A 26,303-nucleotide genomic window follows, 5' to 3' on the forward strand; every position below is an offset into this window, starting at 1 on the left:
ACAACCTCCAAGCAGAAAGAAAACTCTGATGGTGACTCCAGCTTATTTCCATGCCAGCACCTTAGGTAATCATATTGACACAGGCAGATCTGACATGTCACCTAAGGAGGCAATTTTAAACTAAAGGTTACTTAAATCCTATAAACTGTGGCCTTTGATCAACAAAAATGACTCTAAATAGCTTTACTACAATTCTTTCGGTTAAATTATGCACTTACAATGTTTTAAAAAATGCTAAACGGTCTTGATATTTGAATAAAAAACAGAAACAAGTCTTAAATTAGTTCAAAGCAGTAGCCCAACATAACTGCAATTTTTTATTTACTCCCTTATGACCAGACCAGTGAGGAATTGCGCAACTACTCAATCACATTCTGCTCACCTAAATAAAACAAAGATGCTATATGAAAATTAAAATTGTTCATATATTTTTCCAACACCCTCAATTTTTTTCCATAGGCTCTCCTGGGAATAAACATCCAAGGCTTTGAGATAAGACATTAAAAGTTAATATTTTAATAAAGCACTTAAAGTCTGCAATAAGCACACATTCACATCTGAAATAAAGACAGAGACATTTCCAACAGATACTAGAAACCAACGTCATTCACGCTGATTCCAATACAGTGTGCAGGCCACTCAGATTCCATTCCAATCCATTAAAATCTTGTTCACACACACAGAGTCACTCTTACTTGAAATGTTTAATGTCTACATGCTTGCAGGTAGAGGTGCATAATTAGACATTACTGTTCATAGCGATGAGCATTTTCATCTGTTATAGTTAAACTGAATTATGATATTCATTGACTTTAATAGTAAATAGCCTTTCTAGAAGCACTTAAAACTAACACTAGAATAACATAAACCACAACACAATAAATATATCTGGCGACAAGAAAACATGGAGCCTACAAAGGGATGAGAAAAGAACACTGGGATCGTTTAGGAAGTCGGGGGACTCGGGGCAAAGAAATGATGTCCCTGGATCTCAGGTTCCTTGCTTATCAGTTAAAAGGAATGCCTTGAGTCATCATGAAGATCTGAGTCTTTGAAAACCTCTGGGTGAAGGTGACCTTATTTAGAACCCAGCTGTGACAGCTGGAGGTACCCCTAGGCTCTGTGCCTCACTTGCCAGGGTACACGGGCAATGCCCAGCTTTTTGGGACCGTGGCTTTTTCTGGGAGTCTTTACTTATATCTGCCCGAGTAAATAAAAGCTGAGATGTTGGTTCTGGATGATGCCATTAACAGGAAAAGAAATCAGAGTGGGATGTTGCTTTACAAGTCAAGATGACACAGAGTGAAGCTGGCTTTGACGCGTGATGAGCTCAAAATGACAGCTGGAATGTATGAAAAAACGGTCCAGCGGGCAGAAATATGGTGCTGGAGACAGAAAAGACCAGCATCCACAGCAGGGAAAGGGAGCAAGGGCTGAGAAGACAGGGTCCTCTCCAAATGAAATATGGATTGGCTGCTGCTGCTGCTGCTAAGTTGCTTCAGTCGTGTCCAACACTGTGCGACCCCATAGAGGGCAGCCCACCAGGCTCCTCTGTCCCTGGGATTCTGGGGAGCACTCCAAAGGGATAGTTGGGGGTTGACGAAGCCACGTCACTTCCTCTCTGTTTGTGAAGGAGGGAAGCGACGCTCCTCTTATTTTTTCTCCTCTGGGTTAGTCCTTCTCTGTCATGCAGTCAATTCGTAACTAAATTCGGGTGATTTTTTTGGTCACTGATACGATTATATTCTGCCATCTCTGTCATATTCCACAAAGAAGGAACTCATAAATGTGCAGTGAAGGGACAAGTGGTCAGTGTGCATGGAGATGGCCGGTAGTACGTTTCTAATTCCCAACTCAGACACAGGTCATCTCTGAATTATTATTTATATTAACTTAGTGCTGCTGCTCCCTGCTATAAATTCTAATCCCCTCAAGAACTGGCTAGCTGCATAATTCACCAGGGGGGAAAAAAAGCTGTATTTTAAATAAATTGTCCTGATACAAAAAAAAAAAAAAAACACCACCAAATAAATAGAAACACACACACACACAAGAGCAATGTTCAAAACTGAATACTCACTCCTGTGCTCACCAGGGACAACATGATCCGTTCATTTAAGGCTAAGGTTTCTCCCTGTTTCATCTTGATTCTCTTCTTATCCAAGCATTTCATTGCATACCTAGAACCATAAATATTACTGAAGAAAATTTATATAGAAAATATATCTAAGTGGATTTAAATGATACACATCATATTGGGGGAAGTTCCTAAAAATTCAGGAAGTCTTTTAAAGCAGCACAATGCTTCTAAGAGACTAAAGGAATCTGAATAAAGTGGAGACTTCAGTCAGTAACAGCACATCAACATCTGTTCATTCATTGTGACATGTGTCCTGTACTATGGTAAGAGGGACGTGGAGTACATAGAAACTCCCTGTACTATTTTTTTGCTCCTTTTCTCCAAACCTAAAATTATTCTAAAGTGAAAAGGCTATTTAAAAAAAAATCAAGCAATAATTAAGATATTTCTATTATTATATGAATTGACATTTCAGTTAAATAAAAGCAATGAAGTAGATACACAATAAATTCAGGGAATAAATAAAAGCAATAAATAAATAAAAGCAATAAAGTAGATACACAAAAAATTCAGGGAAATAAATTTTGTATGTATCCCTACTGTCTAGTACTTGTGTGTGTATGTTTTGTAGGGGTGGGGCCTATACTATAATATTTAGTGTGTAGGAATTGTGAATTCAGCACTGGTCAAGATTTTGTAAGTGTGTAGAGGGTAAGATTCTAAAACACTGATCATCAACTAAATGGGATTTTCTTTGAATGTGAGTATAAAACCCTCTTAATGTTCCCAGCAAAATATACAAGTGTAGAACCCTTACATCTTTCCAGTGTCTGCTTTCCTGCAACCGTATACTTCACCGAATCCTCCTCGTCCAATGATCCGATGCACGCTGAAATCATTCATGGTCAACTGTGAATTTAAAATGCGACAGAGAAACATAAAACTGCGTAAAAACTATCCCACTGTTTTTGTGCAAAACATACACAGTTACTGAAACAGCGATTCTGACACTGCTGCCCTTTCAGCGACTGGCCCTGCAAGCTGAGGGATAAGAAGCACAGGTGCCAGGACATTCTAGAACTTCCTTTGATGTAAACTGCACAGGATGCAAACCATGGAGGCAACTGGGAAGATGACCTGGTGAGCCCATTGTTTTATCCAGTCCCATGAATCTTAGATTATAAAATGTATACTTTCAAGACAAGTGAGTGTGAAATTTCCAGGAAAACTACAAAGTAACCTTGGTTACTCTGAAGCTGAAAGTTTGGAAACAGTTCAGCCTTTCCAAGAACTTCTGTGGTAGAAAAATAGGTCCGCATCACGGGCATCTATGCTCTCCTAACAGATGGGCCATATGATCAGAAAGCCCAATGAATGTTGGCCATGCAAATTTTTTTATCAAAAGCATCAGTAAGTAGAGAGCACTCATGCTGGGCATGTGAGTGTGAAACCAGACCGAGTGTGAGTAACTCAATGAAGAGGCTTTTATTCATAAGCACTAGGCTTTCATCAATATCATCTCAGCAATGCCTTGCTTCCTAAGAAGTTTTCATAGCATCAGATGCTACAAAGGCAGAGAGATAGTCCTATGTTCATGGGCCATGGTAAGATGCCATCAGACAATAGCAAATGCTTTTTGTTACATATCCTGGCAAAAGAAGGGTCAGATGCTTGAAGGGTTTCTCCAGACAACCCTTCAGACATCATGTCTGCAGCCAGGCAGGGGCATCCGACCCTCGAGCTTCATGTTTGCTCTTCAGAGGACAGGAGGACGTGAAGACGTGAGGACACCATATCTGCTAAAGAAGCATGGGCAGAAGGAAGATCCACAGCAGAGACAAGGGTTTTTTGTGGGGTTTTTGGTTTTGTTTGTTCGTTTTTTGGCCATGTGGATGCATGCAGGATCTTAGTTCCCCAACCAGGGATCGAACCCTTGTTCCCTGCAGTAGAAGCACAGGATCTTAATCACTGGACCGCCCAGGAAGTCCTGTTATTTTTAAAAATGTGTCACTGCCTCTTGGTTCTCAATCCTGCTGGAAATGGGGTAGAGGGGGGAAATCAAAAAGAAAAAAAAAAACCAAACCCACTTCTGTGAATGGTACTGTTCAACTAAAAAATTTTTAAAAAAAAATCAAAAACAGAATCCAGTTATTTCTTTTTCTCTATTGCAAACCTTTGTGGAGGGAGAGCACAAGGGAAAGGGGAAGAGACATGAATACTCTAAAAGTGAAGTAAAGAATGTGCCCCAGAGTTCCTGACATGGAAAAGCTAAGGGAAGACGTAGTACTAGGGGGTACAAGCTAGCAAGTTTCCCGCCTTTGAGGACTGCTTTCATCATTCTCAAAACAATAAAAAAGATGCAACTGTGGTCTAGTAAGAGATATATCATCATGTTTATTACATGACTGCACCTAATAAGAAAAAAAAACAAGGAAATTTATCAGGATGGCAAATGACACGGGCATACAGGAATTACATGATGTAGAAGACTTGTATCTTTACTACTATTTCTATTAAAAGCTCAATTATGGCTTAAAATATCCTTCCTTAAATAAATAAATGCATTCTTATATGAATATTAAAAAAAGAGGATGAAAACTCAGTGTTTACAACTGGATACAGGAGGATGGATTTTTCATGCGTAAAGCTGTAAGCACGACATCTGTTTGGGCAGCATGTTACCCTTGGGAGTATGCTGCCGAATAAAATATTTTCTCACGAAGCTGAGCCAAAGGAAGTTTTTATTTAAAAAGAGAAAGGCAAAGATGATACTCACATGGATATTTAATTCCACGTTTTTCCACTGACAAAATCTAGTGAACTTGTCACTGAAAAAGAATGTGAGGAATTACTGAAAAGTTAAATACCACTTTAACTGAGAAATTAGCATTGTATATTTGTGTGACTTCTCAGAGTGAGCTTTCATAAACATTTTTTTCACAAACTGTTCACCTAGCACTCAAGGCTTTATTTTATGATTCAAATTGAAGACTTCATGTTTCTGCTTTAATTGTTATTATGTTATAGTAACAATCTTTATCTAAGTTGGTACTGTCCAACAGATGGGTAACAGATGACACATAAATAATTTAAATAATGTATCTCATTTGAACAAATATATCAAAAAATTATCATTTCTACATGTAATCAATATAAAATTTTAATTAGATAGTCTACATTCTTATTTTTGTATTGCTTTGAAAGTGAAAATCGCTCAGTCGTGTCCAACTCTTTGTGACCCCATGGACTATACAGTCCATGGAATTCTCCAGGCCAGAATATTGGAGTGGGTAGCCTTTTCCTTCTCTAAAGGATCTTCCCAACCCAGGGATCAAACCCAGGTCTCCCACATTACAGGTGGATTCTTTACCAGCTAAGCCACAAGGGAAGCCCAAGAATACTAGATTGGGTAGCCTATCTCTTCTCCAGGGGATCGTCCCAACCCAGGAATCGAAGCAGGGTCTCCTGCATTACAGGCAGATACCAACTGAGCTATCAGAGAAGCCCCTGAAACTGGTTTGAATTCATTGCTTTGAAACCCAGTGTGTATTTTGCATTTATAGCCCATTTTTATGTAAATCTCCATATAGAGAACAGACTTATGGTTCTCTATGTGAGAGAGGATGAGAGGGGTGGAGGAAGGCTCAATTGGGAGTTTGGGATAAGCAGATGTAAACTATTATATCAAGGATGGATAAACAACCGAGTCCCCCTGTATAGCACAGGGAACTAGAGTCAGTATCCTGTGATAAACCATCATGGAAAAGGATATGAAAAAGAATATATATATATACATATACAGCTGAATCACTTCGCTGTACAGCAGAAATTAACTTTGCAAATCAACTATACTTCAACAAAATTAAAAAAAAAAAAGGGAATGGTCAATTCAGTGGGAGACAATGACCATGCAGGTTTACTTCTCCACTCTCCCCCAAGGGTCACAGAACAGTGAGTTGACTCAAGAGTTTGGGAAAAGTCAGATCTTTAGAATCAGCAGCTATGGAGACGGCCCAAGACTCAGCTAAATCTTAGCCTTGAACTGGGGCCCTGGCCCCTCAGTTCCATGCCACTGCTTTTTGGCAAAGCCCCTCTTGTCCTGCTCAGAAAATGTAATCATTTGTATGCAGATTCGTTTCCCACAGTACTGACTCTGCTCCAAGATAAAATTATCTCTTGAACTCTGGTAGAATCTTGACACAACTTTTTAAAAAAATTACTTTAGTTCTGTGAACATGTGGAGAAGAAGAAAAAAAAAACAACAAAAAACACTGAAGCATTTGTTCTTAAAGGGCAATTACTGAACAGCTGTGGGCTGCTCCCGCCCTGAGACTCGATCATCATGACAACTGTCCAGAAATTAGCCGAGTTTACACAGAAGAGCAGAGTCCACGTGAATGCAGATTGAGAGTCAGAAAGTCCGATTCCCAAGGTGCATCATCACAGAGGACCACTCAAAACACTGAAGGGCCGACTCTCAGGTGCCTGGGAAGCATGTGAACACTTTCATAGGCATCCTTGAAATTTTTAAATTTACTTTTTAAAAAAATTTTATTTTACATTGGAGTATAGCTGATTCACAAAGCTGTGCTAGTTTAAGGCGTACGGCAAAGTGATTCGGTTACACATACACATATACCTATTCTTTTTCAGATTCTTTTCCCCTTTAGGTTATTATATATATCAAGTAGAATTCCCTGCGCCACACAGTAGGTCCTTGTTAATTACCTAGAAAGGTTTCAGGATTTTATATGACAAACATACTCTATAGTCTGAGTAACCCAAAGGGACACATTTATTGGGTACGTTAATGACAGATATGACAAAAGACATCTGCCAATATACCTAAATTCTACTATGTAAAGAATCAAGAAAAGGCTTGTCTCATTTTTAAGGATATGCCTTTAACATAAAAACAAATGAACTGAATATAGACTCATGCTTGCATTAGGCAAATGTGTCCCAATAAGATACTTTCAATATTGAGGCTCCCTAGTCTATTTACATTTTGGATCATTTGGAAACTAAAAAACTTAAGTCAAAGGGATGCTAAGATATACAAATCCTAAATTATAAAGTATAGAGGGTACAAACTATCGCAAAGCCTGGTACAGAGCACATGGATAATAAATGTTTGTTGAATGAATAAATCAATACATTTTAAGGATAGCATTTATGGGGTAAAATCAGGTACACCTACACAGTACAAGATTTAAATATCATAGCCCAGTCGGTAAAGAATTTGCCTGCAATGCAGGAGACGTGGGTTTGATTCCTGGGTCAGGAAGATCCTCTGGAGAAGGAAATAACAACCCACTCCAGTATTCTCACCTAGAGAATCCCATGGACAGAGGAGCCTGGCAGGCTATCATCCACGGGGTCGCAAGGGTCAGACACGACTTAGCAAATAAACCGCCATACTAATATAATGTTATATGTCAAACATATCTCAACAAAAAAGACTTTGTACATACAGTTTCATACCTTTCCATGAATTTTTGAAAAATGCTGCCTCGAAGACTTTCACAAATTTCTTCTATGTATGGCTGGAAAGGATGGAAAAGAAATTCCATACTGCATCAGTAAGAACACAGTAAAGTGAAAAACACAAGTGGATGAGACTCAGATGTGGTGGGATTCCCAATTACGTGCTCCCATAATCATCAATAACCTCAGATACGCAGATGATGCCACCCTTACGGCAGAAAGTGAAGAACTAAAGAGCCTCTTGATGAAAGTGAAAGAGGAGAGTGAAAAAGTTGGCTTAAAACTCAACATCCAGAAAACCAAGATCATGGCACCTGGTCCCATCACTTCATGGCAAATAGATGGGGAAACAATGGAAACACTGACAGACTTTATTTTGGGGGGCTCCAAAATCACTGCAGAAGGTGACTACAGCCATGAAATTAGGAGATGCTTGCTCCTTGGAAGAAAAATTATGACCAACCTAGATAGCACATTAAAAGGCAGAGACATTACTTTGCCAACAAAGGTCCATCTAGTCAAAGCTGTTGTTTTTCCAGTAGTCATGCATGGACGTGAGGGTTGGACTATATAGAAAGCTAAGTGCCAAAGAATTGATGCTTTTGAACTGTGGTGTTGGAGAAGATTCTTGAGAGTCCCTTGGACAGCTAGGAGATCCAACCAGTGCATCCTAAAGGAAATCAGTTCTGAATATTCATTGGAAGGACTGATGTTAAAGCTGAAACTCCAATACTCTGGCCACCTGATGCGAAGAACTGACTCATCTGAAAAGACCCTGGTGTGGGAAAGACTGAAGGTGGGAGGAGAAGGGGACGACGGAGGATGAGATGGTTGGATGGCATCACCAATTCAATGGACAGGAGTTTGAGTAAACTCCGGGAGTTGGTGATGGACAGGGAGGCCTGGAGTGCAACAGTCCACGGGGTCCCAAAGAGTCAGACACAACTGAGCGACTGAACTGAACTAAATTGATAGCACCTTGTACTCACCCTCCTCAGTGCCTGTCCAGCTTGCACCAATGGATTCATGGGCATGACTACTTGCTTAGTAGTTATCTATACCACCCAATGGCATGTTCCGTGAAGGCAAGGACAGGTCTGTCCTGTGCGCCACTGTGTCTCTACTGTCTGGCACAGCTCATGGCAAGTCACAGACACGCCTTAAATATCTGGAATTAGCTTCACAGGTATGTGACCCATGCAGTCCCACAGAAGAGCCCAGTCCTTGGTATGGTGCCCTACTGTTGCCATCTTGAAATTCCTGAACAAGGACCCCCACGTTTACATTGTGTACTGAGCCCTGTAAATTATGTAGTAGCAGCCTGTAAACTACAATTAATTATATAATTGCCATTAATTACAATTATCATAAATGATCAGCATTGAGTTTCAAAGACTAAAAGTGAAGGAACCCATGGAGTAAAACTTTTTTTCAATTAGCTATTTGCAAGGTCTTTGAGCAAGTTCATGGCTAAGCCAAGATTAAGGCAAGGACTCCTGGCTCACATGTGTGGGGCTCTTTCCCTATGGAGAACAATCTGCTTCAATTTCATGCCACTTTACACATTACCAAATAAACTGCATAAATTTATTTCCCATGGGGTAGTCTTCAAATCAAGAGTGATAAAAATATCAAATGCCAACACTTCACAACTCAGGTTAGGGGCAATTAGCTAGTTCTGGAAAATATCGTGATACCCTACTCTCCCCTTGAATGATGGAAATTTAATGTTTTCTATGTCTTTGGAGATTGTCCTAAAAATGTGCAAAAAAGAAGGACCAGATGTCAGGAGATGTCCAAGGTAAGTGATCAAATGAGGAAATGTACAGAAGCCACAGTCACCAACATGGGCAGTGAGACCACTGCAGCTCGCCTGGGAGCGTCACTTCCTACCACGGGGCTATGCTAGCCTCTGCCACTTGGCAGGGCTATCATTGTCCTGAGCAGGGCACTGGGCATAGTCACTAAAACCAAATGTACTTGTTCCCTCCTTAGTAACAGGGGAAGCTGACCTCTCTCTCTCTGAAGCTTTTTGCAGCTCTGAAGTCCTATGTGTCTATAATGAAAGATAATAGTCATCTTCTCCAAGTCTTCTAGATGCTGAACACCAAGGCCACAAGTCTCAAGAGGTTCAAAGGACATCAAGTGTGGAAAAATGTATGAAAGACTAAATTTGTATGCAACAGATTTTCTATTTACGGAAACTCTTATGTTAACATTTTTTTCATATTTTATAAAACATCCTGTACCAGAAATTCTTAAGACCAGATATGATATACCACACTGCCACTGTCAACATGAGGACCACAAAATGTCAGGTGAGTACTGCCAAAGCCAAAGTTCAGCAGTGGGGTCATGAGCAGACGACCTCACTGCTCTGATTCTTGGTTTCCTCCATGGGTAAGATAGGAGAGTTACACCTAATCTGCAAGGCCACTGTGAGGATTTAACAAGATTCAGAACACTGAGACTTCCCTGCTGGCTCAGATGGTCAAGAATATGCTTGCAATGCAGGAGACCTGGGTTCCTCCCTGAGTTGAGAAGATCCCCTGGAGGAGGGCATGGCAATTCACTCCAGTATTCTTGCCTGGAGAGTCCCCATGGACAGAGGAGCCTGGTGGTCAATAGTCCATGGGGTTGCAAAGAGTCGGACATGACTGAGCGATTAAAGAGCCAAACATGGGGCTTGGCACATTCCAGGAACCTAAATGTAAACCAGGACTCCTCCCAACTCTTGCCACCAAATGTATCTGTGCAATTAAGTATTTCTAAAGTCAATTTTGCAAACAAAAAGAATAAAAAGCATTTTGTATTTATTTTCAGAGAATTTTTTTTTAACTACCTTGTTTTCCTTGACAAGAAATTTCACCTCAGGCATCACACTTCCCAATGTTTAAATATATGATAAACCTATAGCAATCAAAATAGTATGGTATTGACATAAAAACAGACCTTATGGATCAATGGAACAGAACAGAGTTCAGAAATAAATCCACACACCTATAGTCACATGATCTTTGAAAAGGCATCAAGCATTCAGCGGGGAAAGGACAGTCACTTCAATAAATGGAGGATGAGATTGGACCCTTACCTCACACCATATATAAAAATCAACTCAAGGTGAATTAAAGACTTAAATATAAGACCTGAAACCATACAACTAGAAGAAAACATGGGAAAAAGCTTCTTGACACTGGTTCGGGTGATGATTTTTTGGATATGACATCAAAAGCTCTGGCAACAAAAGCAAAAACGGACGAGTGGGATTGTATCAGACTAAAAAGCTCCTGCAGAGCAAAGGAAACAATTAACAGAGTGAATAGGCAACCTGTAGAATGAAAGAAGTTATTTGTAAAACATATGATATGAGGTTAATATTCAAAACATATGAGGAACTCAACTCGACAGCAAAAGCCCAAATAACCCAATTCAAAAGTGGGCTGAAGACCTGAATAGACATTTTTCAAAAGAGATAATAAGTGGCCAACAGGCATATGAAAAGGTGCTCAGCATCACTAATCATCAAGGAAATGCAAATCAAAACCACAGAGAGCTATCATCTCACACCTGTTAGGATGACTGTTATCAGAAAGCCAAGAGGTACATGTTGATGAGGATACAGAGAAAAGGGAATCCTTGTGCACTGTTGGTGGGAATGCAAACTGGGATAGCAATTACAAAAACAGTATAAAGATTCCTTCTGGTATATATACAAAGGAAATTAAATCAGTATCTTGAAGTGATACCTGCATGCCCATGTTCACTGCGGCATTACTTCACAATAGTAAAGATACGGAGATAACCGAAGTGTCCGCCAATGGATGAATGGATAAAGAAAATGGGGATGGAGATATACATGTACATATACATATATATGTGTACACACAGGCACACACAATGGTAAAATCTGTTCTGTACTTTGAAAAGAAGGAAATCCTGACATTTACAACACCACAGGTCAATCTGGAGAACATTATGCTAAGTGAAACAAGCCAGACACAGAAAGACAATTATGAGCTGATTTCTCCTGTATGTGGAATCTAAAAAAAGTCTAACTTATAAAAGCAGAGTAGAAGGTTGGTTGCCAAGGGTTAGGAAGTGGGGAAAATGGGGAGATGTTGCTTAAAGGGTACAAAGTTTCAGTTCTGCAGGATAAATAGTCTTGGAGAGCTAATGTCCAGTATGGGGACTATAGTTAATAGTACTATATTGTTCACTTGAAATTTTCTAAGAAAGTTGATCTTAAGCGTTCTCACCACACATGCATACACAAATATAACTACATGAGGTGATGAGTATGCTGATTAGTTAGATTACAACAATCATTTTACAATGAATACACATATCACAACATCACACTGTACACTTTCAATTATACACAATTTTTATTTGTCAATTATAACTCATTTCAAGCCAGGGGGGAAAATTCCAACTCAAAGAATATCAAGTAACTTTAATGTTAGTTAAATGTTATAGAGATCAATGTCCCTCTATAAACAGGGTATCCAAACATATAACTTCTATTTCATACTTTGACCACCATGTTCTAATGGTACGTATTATACTGAATTGCACTAAAATGCTTTCTTATTTAAACCGCCATAATAATGACTATTTCCTTCACCACTGAAATAAAAATACCAACCATTCTATATTTGTTTCATCAGAACATTACTCAATTATTTTCTTATGAACAAATCAGTAAAGTGCTTTTAAAAGATATATTGGAGACATGGCTTCTAAATCAATGTTTCTTGAAGCCACAAAGAGAATTTTGTTGGTCTTTGTATCTCTCAGCTGGAACTATCTTTTTAAATGTTATTTATGCTACAGGAAAAGTTAACATCAGAGCTGTAAAATCTATGTATATAATTTAGCAATATTAAATGTAACTGACTACATAACTATTTCTAAACCATGTCAAAGTCAGAAAACTGAAATTCTGACATGAAAATATCACAGAGGCAACAAAAATCAGGTATTCAAATTGCACTTTCTGACTGTGAGGTGTTTGAGAAGATTGACATTTATGGAGTGCTGTGATAGACAGGCCTGGTACAAAGCAACTCGTATGCACTGGGTCCTCAAACCCCGTTTACGGTACAGTCTGCTGGCATTTCTACTCCACAGAGGGAAAAACAGAAGTGCGGAGAGGTATGGTACCCTGCCCAGGGTCTTGAAACTCAGGTCACTGAATTTCAGAGCCCAAGCTTATAACCAACTAGACTATTAAAAGGTTTGACGTTTTAAGAGATGTCCATCTAATCATTTTGGCAGAAAGGCAGCAGCCGGTTTGGTTACCGTGCCCAAATGTTCTCAGAGTCAAACCAGTATCTTTTCTATAGAATAATCAGATTGATTTTGTATATAAATAAATCCAACCATAAGGCACTAAGGCAAAAATCAACTTACTTCTCTTCAAATGACTGGATAATCCAAGAAAAGGATAAACTAGTTATTTTCACTTATGAAACCATTACCTTAATAAATGGCATTCTTTCCTATTTCTTGTAACTCCCAGAAACATAAAAAAGTACATGATCCACTTGGAAATTTGACCATACCCTTGCAAGCTGCCATCTCTATAGGAATCCCATAGGATAACAGAAAAGGCTTTCAGGAAGAAGACCACTGCATCCAAAGAGCAGCCAAGACATGGGCCCATCAGCTGTGGATCGAGTTTTCTGAGCCTTATAATTTAAATCTATGATTGTGTTGTGTTCGAGATAAGAGGAGCTGAGGCAAAATCCAATTTCTCAGTCATGACTCCAAGGCCATTCATTCCCTCTTGATTGCTGAAAATGAATCTGCTTCATCTGGGGAAGGATCGCCATGGGGACCAACACCTGTACCACTAGAAAGTAAATCTTGCCCAGTCCCTGCTCATCACAGGTGCCTGGGATGTCTACCAGGAAAAGGCTTTTCCCTCCAATGTCTCATCTTGATTGATTTATAGGGAAAAAACACTAAAAGAATGCTCTAGCAGCCTTTTTCAGGACAGCCTTTATGATGCTGGCATAAGAACACGTTTCAATGAGAAGACAGGTGATACTAAACTTTGGTTCTTCCAGATAAACCTCTAGGTAAGAAATACAGTCTTGAAATTCTGCCAGCACTTTCACCCAAGCAAAGAATGCCCCCAAATACAACCATTAAGTGAATTAGAAACATTTATTTGGAGAGCATTTTACCTACCTGAAAAAGAGTTGATGTCACTTGTTTCTTGGAGAGATGACTTTGTACGTGTTCTACAGCTTGCTTTGAGAATGGCTTTAAAAAAAACACACAATGTTTTCTTTTTCCCCCACAAATATAAAACAGAGTAAACCTCTGTGTATTTTACAGTAACAAAACATATAATTTAACACAACAGTTACTAAGCAGTAACCTATGGTGATCACATCAACATGCATTCTTAAAAAAAATCTGTTGTATGTTTGCGGGCAAGCCAAACAGATGATTGTTCCTCAGAGCTTCCAGAGTTCTTAGAAACTATGTCGAGAAGGGTGATACACATGGGGACATCTAACTGAAATATCTATGCCCACAAGAGATCAAGGCTACTTCGACTTAAAAAGGGTGTAAGGAATCGTATTATCACCGTATTAATATTAAATGCATAATCTCTCAGTTGGCTGATACTGGGGTCCTAAAAATGTAAAATTTCTATTTCATGAGAGAACATGAATGCACAAAGATATATCTAAGAATTAAATGCCAGGATCACAAAGCTAAACCACAGTGTAGAAAAGACTCTAGGTTAAGGAAAGTCTTGCTGTAACCACTGCAAAGAGGAATTGGTTCTAAAAGAATGAAACTCACACTGACAAAAATTAGAAACCCTGTCCTCCCTCCTAAACTTCAAATTATGTCTGAAGTAACGCACAGGAAGAAGAGTTTAAAAAAGCATATCACTCTGCTAAAAGCCCTCTAAACTGCTGCCCTACATGAAAGCTACGTCTACAGAGGCTTTCTCAGTGAACACATGGCATTTTCCAAGGTCCAACCATCCCCAGCAAGGCAGCGAGGCACAGAGCCTTACGGTAAGCTATAGTCCAGAAGTTCAGTAAGCACTGTAGACAATACAATAAATACAGAAGCACAAAAGTGTATCATTGTCGTGACCAGTGCTGTCAAATCAGACTCACTGAGATGAAGGAAATGCTATGAGTCTGGGCTGATGCAGCAGCCACCAGCCACATGTGGGTACAGCACATTTCAAATGTGGCTCAGGAGGATGTCAGGAATTGAAATTTTAGTTCCATTTGACTGCAATTAATATAAACATACTTCCCTGGTGGCTCAGTGGTAAAGAACCCACCTGCCAACGCAGGAGATGCGGGTTTGATCCCTGGGTCGGGAAGATCCCTTGGAGAAGGAGATGGCAACCCACTCTAGTATTCTTGCCTGGGAAATCCATAGACAGAGGAGCCTGATGGACCACAGTCCAGGGGTCGCAAAGAGTTGGACACGACTTAAGAGACTAAACAACAACAAATGTAAACACAATTAAATACTCGCACATGGCTAGTGGCTACTGCACTGGACACAGCAGTCAAGGGCTCTTAGGACACTTCTTTGGAAAACAGTTTTCATGTAGAGAGATTACAGTGTACATTTTCATTATTAATTATTCCACTCACTCCTGGTGGAAGAATTTCCTAGGAACCTCGTTTATTCTAATGACTGAATAAGATTGTTTCTCTGATTTATAAGCAAAAAAAAAAAAAAGATTTCAACCATCATTGGTGGTTGAAACTATTAGTGAACTATATTAACATAATAATTACAACCTTATTAATTCAAAGAAAGCATTTAAGATATTTATCGATCAATATTTGATTAGCCTAATTGTTAAAGGAGAGCTAAATGAAAAACAATAAAGCTTAATTTCCTTAGAGAGTCGAGAATTGAGCTTAGGCTTTTCTTGCATTGATCTGCATTAGCCATTTTATCAACATCTGTACTGAAAGTATCTACTTTTGGAACCTTATTAAAAGTACATGGAGCAGCAGATACTGGATCAGTATTACCAGGAAACATATGACAAAACTTGAGAAACATGGGTTCCATCCTGGATGGATACCTTTAAACCTTTTCCTCCTATTTTAACTTTTATTCTGAAAACATGTGAAGCCTGTCTCATTTACTCACACTGACTTAATAAAATAAGAAGAGGTACTTACATGTGAACAAGACAGCAGCTCCTTCATGATGTAAGTATCATAAATTTGTCGACTTCTACAAAGGCGATCTTCCTCATTCTCAAGCTTTTCATATTCTTTTATCTAGACAGTTAAAAGTTATGATGGTTAGGTACTGTCTTCCTAGAAACTTACTTTATTAAAGGATATTACTCGTCTTGGCAGAAACCACTTCCACATGAGATCAAGCAAATTACTTGAATTGGCCATGCACAGGAAACAACTACTTCTAATGTTGAAATAATGAAGCTGGAATAATTTAAATTCAACTTGGGACATAGGAATGGATTTTTTCCTATGATGAACTTTGTTGCTTAAATTTAGAAACACAATATTAGGAAACAAACACTGCCATGGTTACAATTATCTTATGATATAGCAGCTATGGACCATTCATTGTTGCCAATTCTCCTTTCCAAAGCACAAATAATTTGAACTTGGCAGTAATCCAGTTCTATGAGTTATGATGGGGATCGTTTTCACTTGACTACAGTGCTATAAAACTCAGGAGGAAGAAATAATAATGAATTGTCAGGATTCCTGCAGAGATTTTTAAAAGTCAGCTAAATCTTTTGGAAAGACATTCATCATAGATAAAAGCACTGGTTTTTCACACTGGAACCGTCTCTGCACTCTAAAAGTATTAGCAGAAAGGTTCCTTCAAATAGTAACCTGATGGGTGTTAAGAACGACTAAATAATAAAATGGGCTTAGCAAATACGCTTTGTAAGGACATGGTCTCTATTACTTTAACCTCACAAGTTCTCAGATCAGAGAAGTGTTTTTACTTCTTTACAGAAACACGTTAAATCTAAAAGACAAGAAAAGAATGAAAACAAATGAAATATGGAGTTGGTAGGAAGATTGCAGTGAAGATTTTCAATATAATGACTAATAACTACATAGGACTTATTTCTGAAAAAACAGAAAATTTTCCTACCAACTAGCCAGTTGCTATACTTTCATAATGTCTGAGTGCTTCTTATTCTGCTATGATTAAAGAGTAGGGCTGACCACTCCTAGAGGTGAGAATATAAACTGAATAGAAATAAAAGCTACGTTTTTACTGTATAGTCTCAGCTTGACAGGGCTTCCCTGATAGTTCAGTTGGTAAAGAATCTACCTGCAATGCAGGAGACCTGGTCCGATTCCTGGGTTGGGAAGGACCTCTGGAGAAGGGATAGGCTACCCATTGCAGTATTCTTGGGCTTCCCTTATGGCTCAGCTGGTAAAGAATCTGCCTGCAATACGGGACACCTGGGTTCAATCCCTGGGTTGGGAAGATCCCCTGGAGAAGGGAAAGGTTACCCACTCCAGTATTCTGGCCTGGAGAATTCCAAGGACTGAGTGACTTTCACTCAGTTTGACAAGTTTTGAAATCAAAACCAGTAAATCCTGTGAGAATTTCTGATAATGAAAGGGCAAGGTTGGCAGGAAGAAGAATATGTACGGAGCATGAAGCATATACAGTATGTGTATGAAGGCTAACTGCTTCACACACTGAGAAATTACTGGGATCATTTTACTAGTCCTTAAATATCAATGAGATGGCTGAAATTCATAAGTCTGTAACCACCTGGGGCTTTGAATTCAGTCTTCCTGGGGCAGACACTGAAATTGAACATAAAGGCAGGAGGCCTAGGAGAGGTTGATACTCCATCCAAGAGGAAAACGCTTAAAAAATTTTTTTTTAATTCTTTATCTTTTAAAAAAAATTTTATTGAAATATAGTTGATTTACAATGTCATGTTAGATTCAGATGTACAATCAAGTGACTCAGTTTATATATATATATATATATATATATACTGTTTTATATATATATATATATATATACTGTTATATATATATACACACACTATACACACACACACACACACACACACACACATATTCTTTTTACATTCTCTTCCATAATAAATTATTATAACATATTGAGTAGAGTTCCCTGTGCCATACAGCAGGTCCTTGTTGGTTACCTATTTTACATGTAGTAATGTGTATATTTTAATCCCAAACTCCTAATTGATCCCTCTCCCTTTCCCTTTGGTAACCTTAGTTTGTTTTTTATGTCTGTGAGTCTACTTCTGTTTTGAAAATAAGTTCATTTGTATCATTTGCTTTTAGATTCCACATATAAGTGATATCATATGATATTTGTCTTTCTAGGTCTGGCTTACTTCACTTAAGTATGATCATCTCCTAGGTTCATCCATGTTGCTGCAAATGGCATTATTTTCTTCTTTTTATGACTGAGTAATATTTTCTTTTTCATTGTGTATACAGACCAGATCTTCTTTATCCATTCATCTGTCGATAGACATCTAGGTTGCTTCCATGTCTTAGCTATTATAAACAGTGCTACTGTGAACACCGGGGTATATGGATCTTTTCAAATTGTGTTTTTATCCAGAAGGAAAACATTTTTTAATGAAGAAGCAATCCAGCAATGTTGGCATAACCAAAGGATCTGGGCGTAATCATCCTAAGTTAACTCAGGAGAACATGTCTACAAGGTTCAAACACCATGCCAGACGCAAATACGGCAGCTGCAAGTAAACAGAAGCTAGACACCAAAATCTGAAGGAGAGCCAGAAAATAAACAAAGGACTCTGGCTTGGCTGATTTCTTTTGTTGTTTTGTCTGGTTATAGTAAGGTCCAAAAATTAGTGTCAGAAGGCTAGGATAAAAGAGGTGGACTATCAGTGAACCAAAGGCAAATGTTTCTGCCTAAACATACAAATAAACTCTAGGAATACTAAACCTGCATGGAATTATTACCCTCAAACACAAGTGTAAGGAAACCTAAGTCTATGTTCTGGGGCCTGTAAAGCAAGCTGACACCTGATTCAATGGGAGTTTCTATGAACTGTAATAGACTGACTATACAGAAAATTCTAGTTTCTTGCACAAACCATGCCCTGAACCACAGTTCTGGCTCTAGTGAGTGCCTTGTGCCTCACAAACTCCGACCTGAACAACAGCAAAGGTTAATCCTTAGTAGGCAAAGCAAGAGCTTAAAGCATCTGGGGCTGTAATTCAAAATTCACTTTCTATTATCAGTCAGACCACTAATTAAAGAACATGCAGTCAACCATCAATTAGCTCTAGACAGGATGTCCTGACCGTAGTATACACAGAGAAAACGTCACCCCTAACTCTGGCAGGTGGGTTGTCCAGGGAATGGAGTAGGCAGAGGCCCAGGTTCAAGGTGAAAGGTCGCCCCTAGAGCAGAACAGAAGCATCACCACCAGTGATGAACATTCACTGACTGTGTGACCCCTCCTTTCTGCTTTGGTGGTTACAAAGCTCACAGCTCAGCATTTAGCCTAAACGCGTAGAACTCTAAGAGGAAGCCCCTTTGGCCCACAGCTGTCACGGGCCCCCCCTCTGACTCCCATCTGTCCCACTGCCATTCCAGCCTAGTAAAGCCACAGTGGCCTCTGCTTTGCCCAGTCAAGGGCCTCTCTTTCTGTCCTCAGCTTCCTGACACCCCAGCAGCATTCAGCTCAGAGGAGCACTCCTGCCTCATCTGAATTCTGAGATCCCTTCTGACTTCTGGGATCTATACTCTCCAGGAGTTTGCCACCCTGGCTCCTCTTCTTCAGTCTCCCTTGGTAATTTTTTCTCTTCTGCTAGACTTCTAAATACTTAAATGCCTCAGAGCATGGTGCTAAGACACCCCTTTTTCATCCACTATATTTTCCTTGGATAAAGCTCTTCAGTCACAATTTCAAATACCAATTCCATTCCAATGACCAAGTCTGGGTTTTCAGGACTCACTTCTCTCTCAGAGCTCCAGAGTCTGGAGACTGAGCCACCTATTGGATATTTCCACACCCTCTCTACTCCAACCAATAATGCCCTTCCTCTAGTCTTATTAATCACAAAAATGAGTAAAACCACCCTCCCAGATGCTTATGGAGAAGGAAATGGCAACTCACTCCAGTATTCTTGCCTGGAGAATCCCATGGACAGAGGAGCCTGGCAGGCTACAGTCCATGGGGTCGCAAGAGTCAGACACAACTTAGCGACTAAACCACCATCACCACCACCCAGCTGCTTAAGCCAAAAAATCAATAATCATCATTGATTTTGCTCTTTTGCTCACTTTGTCCCCATCGTCCCCTACATTCAATTCGTTAGCCAATCACATTGGTTTTATATTCAAAATGTATCACAAACCCAGGCCCTGATTCAGGTAATAGTCAACTAATCTCTAGCAGGACAGTTCTGGACATCTATAAAACCCAACTACACTGGACCACTGAAGAGTGACCACAAGTACACAGATTATGGGGAAAGGGCATCAAACAGAAGCCAGAAAGAAAGAGAGGATATTCCTGAAAATGAGCCAGAGGAGAGCTCCAAAATTCTGCATATAAAAGCTCAAAATCTCTGGTGGACCCCATAATGATGTGTGAGCATGACAGACCCAAATTAGTCCAGCAAAGGTTAAAAGAATTGAACAAGATTGAATTGCTACCCACTGCATGAGAAGACAGAGCATCAAGTCTGAGTAAGCCAAATTAACTCCTGACACTATATATATCTCAAGATATATATATATATCTCAATACCCTACAGAGAAGCAGTTTAGAGTACCTACAATACCAATGTACAAGATACAATCTAAAACTATTCTATGTTTGAAGAAACAGAGAAACGTGGGTCATACGCAAGAGAACAGGTCACCAGTGAGGACCTATCCAAGGTGATTCAGAGACTGGAGTTACCAGAAAAGGATTTTAAAGCAGCCGTTATAACTATACTAAAAGATGCACAGAAAACATGCATATACTGAACAACAAATTAGGAAATAGCAACAGACAGATAGTAACTATGAAATAAGCCATGTTGGAAATCCTATCTGAAAAAAAATTCAATGGATGGACATAACAACAGACGAGGATACCGAAAGAGTCAATGAGTTTGAAGACAGCTCCGTAGAAATTATCTAATCTGAAGAATAGAAATGAAAAAAATATTTGGGGAAAAATTGAATAGGGTATTAGTGATATCTAGGATAATGTCCAAAGATCAAACATACATATGACTGGAGTTCTAGAGAGAGGAAAAGAAGAGATTAAGGTAGAAATAACATTTTATAATGGCCCAAATTTTACCCGACATAGTGAAAAATATAAATCGACAGATTCAAAAAACTAGGTGAATGCCATAAAGGATAAACACAATATCTGAAATTACTCCACTAAAATGCACCTCTTCAGAGAGTCAGTCTTCAACCCAGCAATTTAAGGTGGCCACCAAATCACAATACATCACATTAAGCTTTGAGTCTGTTTTGAGTCATTATTTCCTAATATCTTTCCTATTTATTTATCACTTGTTTATTGTCTGTTTCAACAAAAACAGGAGCTCAAAGAGAGCACACACTTTGTCTCACTCATCCAAACAATACTTCTGAGCATTAGCGTTTGACAAATGCTGGTTGAATGAGTAAAGAAAATTCTCTAACTTTACCTCTGATGTTATACTTCCTATTTTCCATGATTTATGATGAAATATAGGGGTCATATAAATATTGTTATAAGCTTCCTCTAAGTCTAACTGGAACAAGGTTAACTACGTGCCAGGCGCTGCTCTTGTGCTGCACACACACGTGACAGCCCTATGGTACAGACACTACATGTCCCTGGTTTTTAGCTGAGGAAACCCAGGGAGGGCAAAGCAAGACTGACTGCCCAACTTCAAGCAGGGATCAGGATCATAAACTAGAAATTAGAGAACCCACTAGGTTGATGAAAGCAAGGAGTCAGACTTACTGATAACCTCAGTCTTCGAGGCTGTCCTGACCTAAGAGAACTGTATTTGAAGCCCCCAGGTGGGTGATGCCGTGAAGAACACGGAGCAAGTTGGTCAGAAGCCCTGAACCATTTTCCTCCGAGGAGATGATCTGACAGGCCAGATCCATCACACCAGCCCGGGACAGAGGCGCGGGAGAGCAAGCCAAGGAAGAGAAGGCCCAGCGCTTAGCGTTCAGAGGGAGACGTATCAGCAGGAGTCACCACCACCCTGGTGAGAAGTGCTTGAGAAATAACCCAGTAGACTGCCCATCTGTTTCATCTGCTGAAGGACATGGCTTTGTATTTAACAAAGCAGCTGAGTACATGCTGAAACTGAAGAGGTGAAGCTTTTAAGAACACAGGAAAGAAAAAAAATTTTTGACTGATTAAGCTGTGATTCTCATACAGATAAAATGCCTGATTCAGATTGAAATAAAAAAGTTATTTTGTACTGAGTGAAACCCTTTCAGATTTAGCTTACTTTTTTTTTCTCACGTGATGCCAAATGTACATCATCATTTCATCATCCTTCCTGGAAATACGTTAATACAATAAAAAAATGTAGAAAAATATCAAGTTTTCATGTATATCAATTAGCCAGGGGAAAAAGGAATATCCTTCCAATTTTCAAATGTACAAAGATTACTAATATCAGCCCTAATTATGCCATGCTTTCTCGGCACCATTTCAAGTGCTTTAGGGTAAAGATACATCATGCTAATAATACTAGCATATGTCATCTCTAAAATATATTTTAATGAACATATTTCCTAAATTCAATTTTCATTTCCTCTGTGACTCATAAATTATTCAGAAGCTATTTGTTTCCAGACAGCTAAGGATTTCTTAATACTGTTGTGAAATTTGAGCTTAAGTCCAGTGTGATCAGAAAACATACTTTGAACAATTTCAATCTTGAAATTTGCAGAAACTTACTTTAGGGTCCAGCATATGTCCTATTTTGGTAAATGTTCCATACGTACTTTAAAGAACACAAACTGTTTTTGTTGAAAGCGGCATTCTGGATGTCAGTTAAGTCAACTGTATTCATCCCTTTATTAAGATCGTCTATATCCTTACTAATTTTTGCCTATTTGTTTCTACAAGCTCTTGAAGTATCTGCATGTCCCAGGAGGATTGTAGAATTATTTTGTTTTGACCTTCCTGCCAATTTTTGCTTTATGTATTTTAAAGTTATGCTATTTGTAACATACAGATTTAAGACGAAGATACTGACTCCTCTATCATGATGAAATCATCTCTATCTCAAAGTAGCATTGCTGTGTACTTTGTCTGATAGTATGCCAGCTTTGCTTCAGTGAGTATATACATTACAAATCCTCTTCCACCCTTCTGTTTATGTCACTTCCTAAAACACTGAATCACTATAATGTACACCTGTAACTTACGTAATATTGTATAGCAATTGTATTTTAATTTAAAAGTAAAGTAAAATACTTTAAAATAAATAAAGCATGCCACTTACAAGCAGCACATAACATGGTTTTGGTTCTATATCCAGTTACATATCCAGTCTGACGAACTTAGTCTTTTACTGGGAGTATTTAGTCCATTTATATTAAATATAATCATTTATACAAATGGGTTTTTAGCTACCACACTTGCTCTTTGTTTTCAATTTGACCTCCTACTTTATGTCAACCTTCTATTCTTTTTCTTTTTTTTGGATTAATACAATGTTGTTTTATTTCATATCCCCTCTATTTCAACCTCCTAGACATACATATTTTATTCTCTTAAATGTTACCTTAAGAGGTTATAATATGCATTCTTTACAAGTCAATGCAAATTATTACTTTTACTGTCCCCAATAATCCTAGAATCTTAACATACTTTAACTCTTCTCCTGCCTTTTGTGATGCTCTCATACATTTTAGTTTTACACACAATTTAAACCCTAAGAACATACAATAGTTTTATATGGTCAACATGTGTATATTTCACATGCATATTTACCCTTTATGATGCTTTCATTTCGTCTTGCATTTCCATCTAGGATAATTTCCCTTCTGTTTGAAGTAGCTCCCTTTAATACTGATGGTAATGCAGTTCCACCACTGACAAATTCTCTTGGTTTTTGTCCAAAACCATCTTTATTTCATCTTCACTTTTTAAGGAAGTTTTGGCTGGGAAAATAATTCTACGTTGGCAGCTTTTCTCTCTCATTACTTTAAAGATGGCCATTTCATTGTCTTTCTTTTTTCTTAATTGTTTAAGATGTTATGCTATTTGTAACTTACAGATTTAAGACGTTGTGTTGGTCATATTACTGCCCCTTTAAAAACGAGGTGTCTTTTTCTAATCTCTGGCTGCTTTTAAAATTTTCTGTCATGGGATTTCAGAGTCTTATATTGATGAGCAAAGATGTGTTTCCTTTGTAGTCATCCTGCCTGGGGTTTTCTATGTGTTTTAAATCTTTAAGCTGCTGTCTTTCATCATTTTGTAACAGTATTATATCCTCAAATATTGCTTCTGCCCCATTCTCCCTCCTCTCTTTCTGGGACTCACTCTACAAAGACCTTTTTAAGTACATCTCACTTGTCTTTAATGCCTTTATTTCTTTCTTATAGTTCTTTTTTTTTTTTTCTGCATTTCAGTTTGAGATGATCTACTGACCTGCCTCTCATTCGCTGATCCTATCTCTCATTGTGAAAATCTGCTCTTGGTTCTAGCCACTGGATTCTAATTTAAACACTGTACTTTATTTTCTAGAATATCTGCTTTGTTTTCCACAATAAATTCAAATTATGCCGAAACCCTCTATCCCTCCATCCAATTATTTTGTCCAACTTTTCCTCTGTTGTCTTAAACATATTATTGACAGTTATTTTTAGGTACTTGTCAGCTAACTCCAATATCTGACTCATCTGTGGGTCTGCTTCTATTGCCTTGTTTATAAATCATATGATCTTGCTTCTTAGGTGTCGTATCAATTTTACTGTATGGTGAATGCTGGAGAGTCTCTAAGTATTGTTATTTTCTACCTAGAAAAGAGACAGAGGGATCCCCTTGCTCTCTGCTGCACAGGCAGGGAGGGAGTTCACTGCCCAACAGGGAGCTGAGCTGAGCTGGTCTGGGCTGCCATTTGTGTAGGACTCAGTCTTGAGAGAGTTGATTCCTAGGCAGGTTGATAAGAAGTCCGGGGTCCCCAAGGAGGAGAAAGGGGCCTGGGGTTCTCAAGGAGGAGAAAAGGACAATCATCTCTTCTTTTTCTCTACATTCCTTACTCTTAGTCACATAAAATGTTTTTTTCCTTTAAGCCCTAAGCTGATGATTACACAATGAACAACTCAGTTTAAACTCTATACTAAGGATTATATAACAATAATGTATCCTGCTTAAGGACAGTTTCTCCTTCTTGAAAACCTTTTGACTAAATCCTGTTATCTTAAAATGTATATTATGGGAGTGGGCCTGGTAAGATCTTTCTGTTGTTAGTTCTAATCCTATCATTTTAAAATGTAGATTGTGGGAGTAGGTCTAGTAAGATCTTTACAACCTTGAGACATTCTTTTGATTTATTGTAATAATAGAGGATGAGATGGTTGGATGGCATCATGGACTCAATGGACATGAGTTTGGGTAAACTCCGGGAGCCGGTGATGGACAGGGAGGTCTGGCGTGTTGCGGTTCGTGGGGTTGCAAAGAGTGGGACATGACTGAGCGACTGAACTGAACTGAACTGAATTGAATAACCAATGAGACAGTATATAACACCGTTGCTTAGACCAGCGAGAGGGGCACTCTCCACCCCCGCTCTGACGTCTGTGTCAGAAGCTTTCTCTGTTTTTTCTTACTTCAATAAAACTCTGCTACACAAAAGCTCTTGAGTGATCAAGCCTGGTCCCTGGTCCCGAAGCTAAATCTTATTCAGAGATCACAAATCTGACACCGTTCACCATAAGCTATCAGTCTGCCTCTGGTTCACCCCCATTCCTAAGGCCTGGCTCTCCCTGGAGTTCAATGAGATCTCTGTCTCCTCTACAGTGGACTCAGTTCTGCCCTTAAGAAGTCTTCAGGATGGCTCTTGGGCCCCTGTCCCATCCAAGCTTCAAAACATGGCGTATGTCTTGAGAAAGGGACTCATCATGTTTTGAGGGCCCCTCCAGTCTCACCTGTTCTTTACTCCAGACCCAGAAACCTCTTCTGGCTTTTCTGTCCCCCAGAAACAGCCTCCTGCCAAGGGCCAAACCTGGATTCTCATCTGCCCACCACACCCACAACCAACCACTGCCCCAGGTGATAACTGGTTCTAGATCTTCAGAGGGGTTTTCATCTCCTGCCTGTTCTGTTTTCAGATTCGTGCCACAGCAGGTGTATATTTAAATATCATGTAATCCTGCAAGGCTGTGAGAGGTTTCAATGTGTCTTTCAGAAGCTCCTGGTCCATCTCTTCAGTCCCTCCCAATGTCTTGCTGGGAAAACAGGCTGTGGGCTTGAGGCCTCCCTCTCCCACCAAGTCTCCAATTTGTCACTCCAGTAATATGTGACCATAAAACTTTGCTAGTTATTCTTTTACCCAACAGCAGCCCTCTACCTCAGCTTCTGTCTCCAGAATCGGCAAACTTCTGCAGAAAATAAAATGGATGAGAATGCTCTGTCTTCTTCCTCTGGAATTTTAGTCCAACTATTCCTCACTGACTACAGAACACTATAGAGTTTTAAAGGTATGTTTTTTATAGTTGGTGCCAGCATCTCTAATAA

General features: G+C 39.1%; 1 protein-coding gene across 5 annotated transcripts in view; it reads right to left on the reverse strand.

The window, feature by feature from the left end:
* Nucleotides 1-26,303, reverse strand: part of GRK3 (G protein-coupled receptor kinase 3) — a 184,144-nt gene that overhangs the window by 38,250 nt on the left and 119,591 nt on the right. For all 5 annotated transcript variants that reach the window (XR_014069073.1, XR_014069072.1, XM_081542945.1 and 2 more), the window contains 6 exons: nucleotides 15,754-15,855; nucleotides 13,763-13,837; nucleotides 7,565-7,626; nucleotides 4,857-4,908; nucleotides 2,898-2,989; nucleotides 2,081-2,180 (listed from right to left, as the gene is read on the reverse strand). Coding sequence is in view for 3 of the 5 variants with exons in the window: in XM_081542945.1 (XP_081399071.1) it covers nucleotides 2,081-2,180; nucleotides 2,898-2,989; nucleotides 4,857-4,908; nucleotides 7,565-7,626; nucleotides 13,763-13,837; nucleotides 15,754-15,855 (483 nt within the window). In the remaining 2 variants the exon portion in view is untranslated. The remainder of the gene's footprint in view (nucleotides 1-2,080; nucleotides 2,181-2,897; nucleotides 2,990-4,856; nucleotides 4,909-7,564; nucleotides 7,627-13,762; nucleotides 13,838-15,753; nucleotides 15,856-26,303) is intronic.

The sequence above is a fragment of the Giraffa tippelskirchi genome, chromosome 11 (genome assembly GCF_054371585.1).
Source record: "Giraffa tippelskirchi isolate mGirTip1 chromosome 11, T2T-mGirTip1v1.2.pri, whole genome shotgun sequence".
In the NCBI taxonomy this organism is placed as follows: Eukaryota; Metazoa; Chordata; class Mammalia; order Artiodactyla; family Giraffidae; genus Giraffa; species Giraffa tippelskirchi.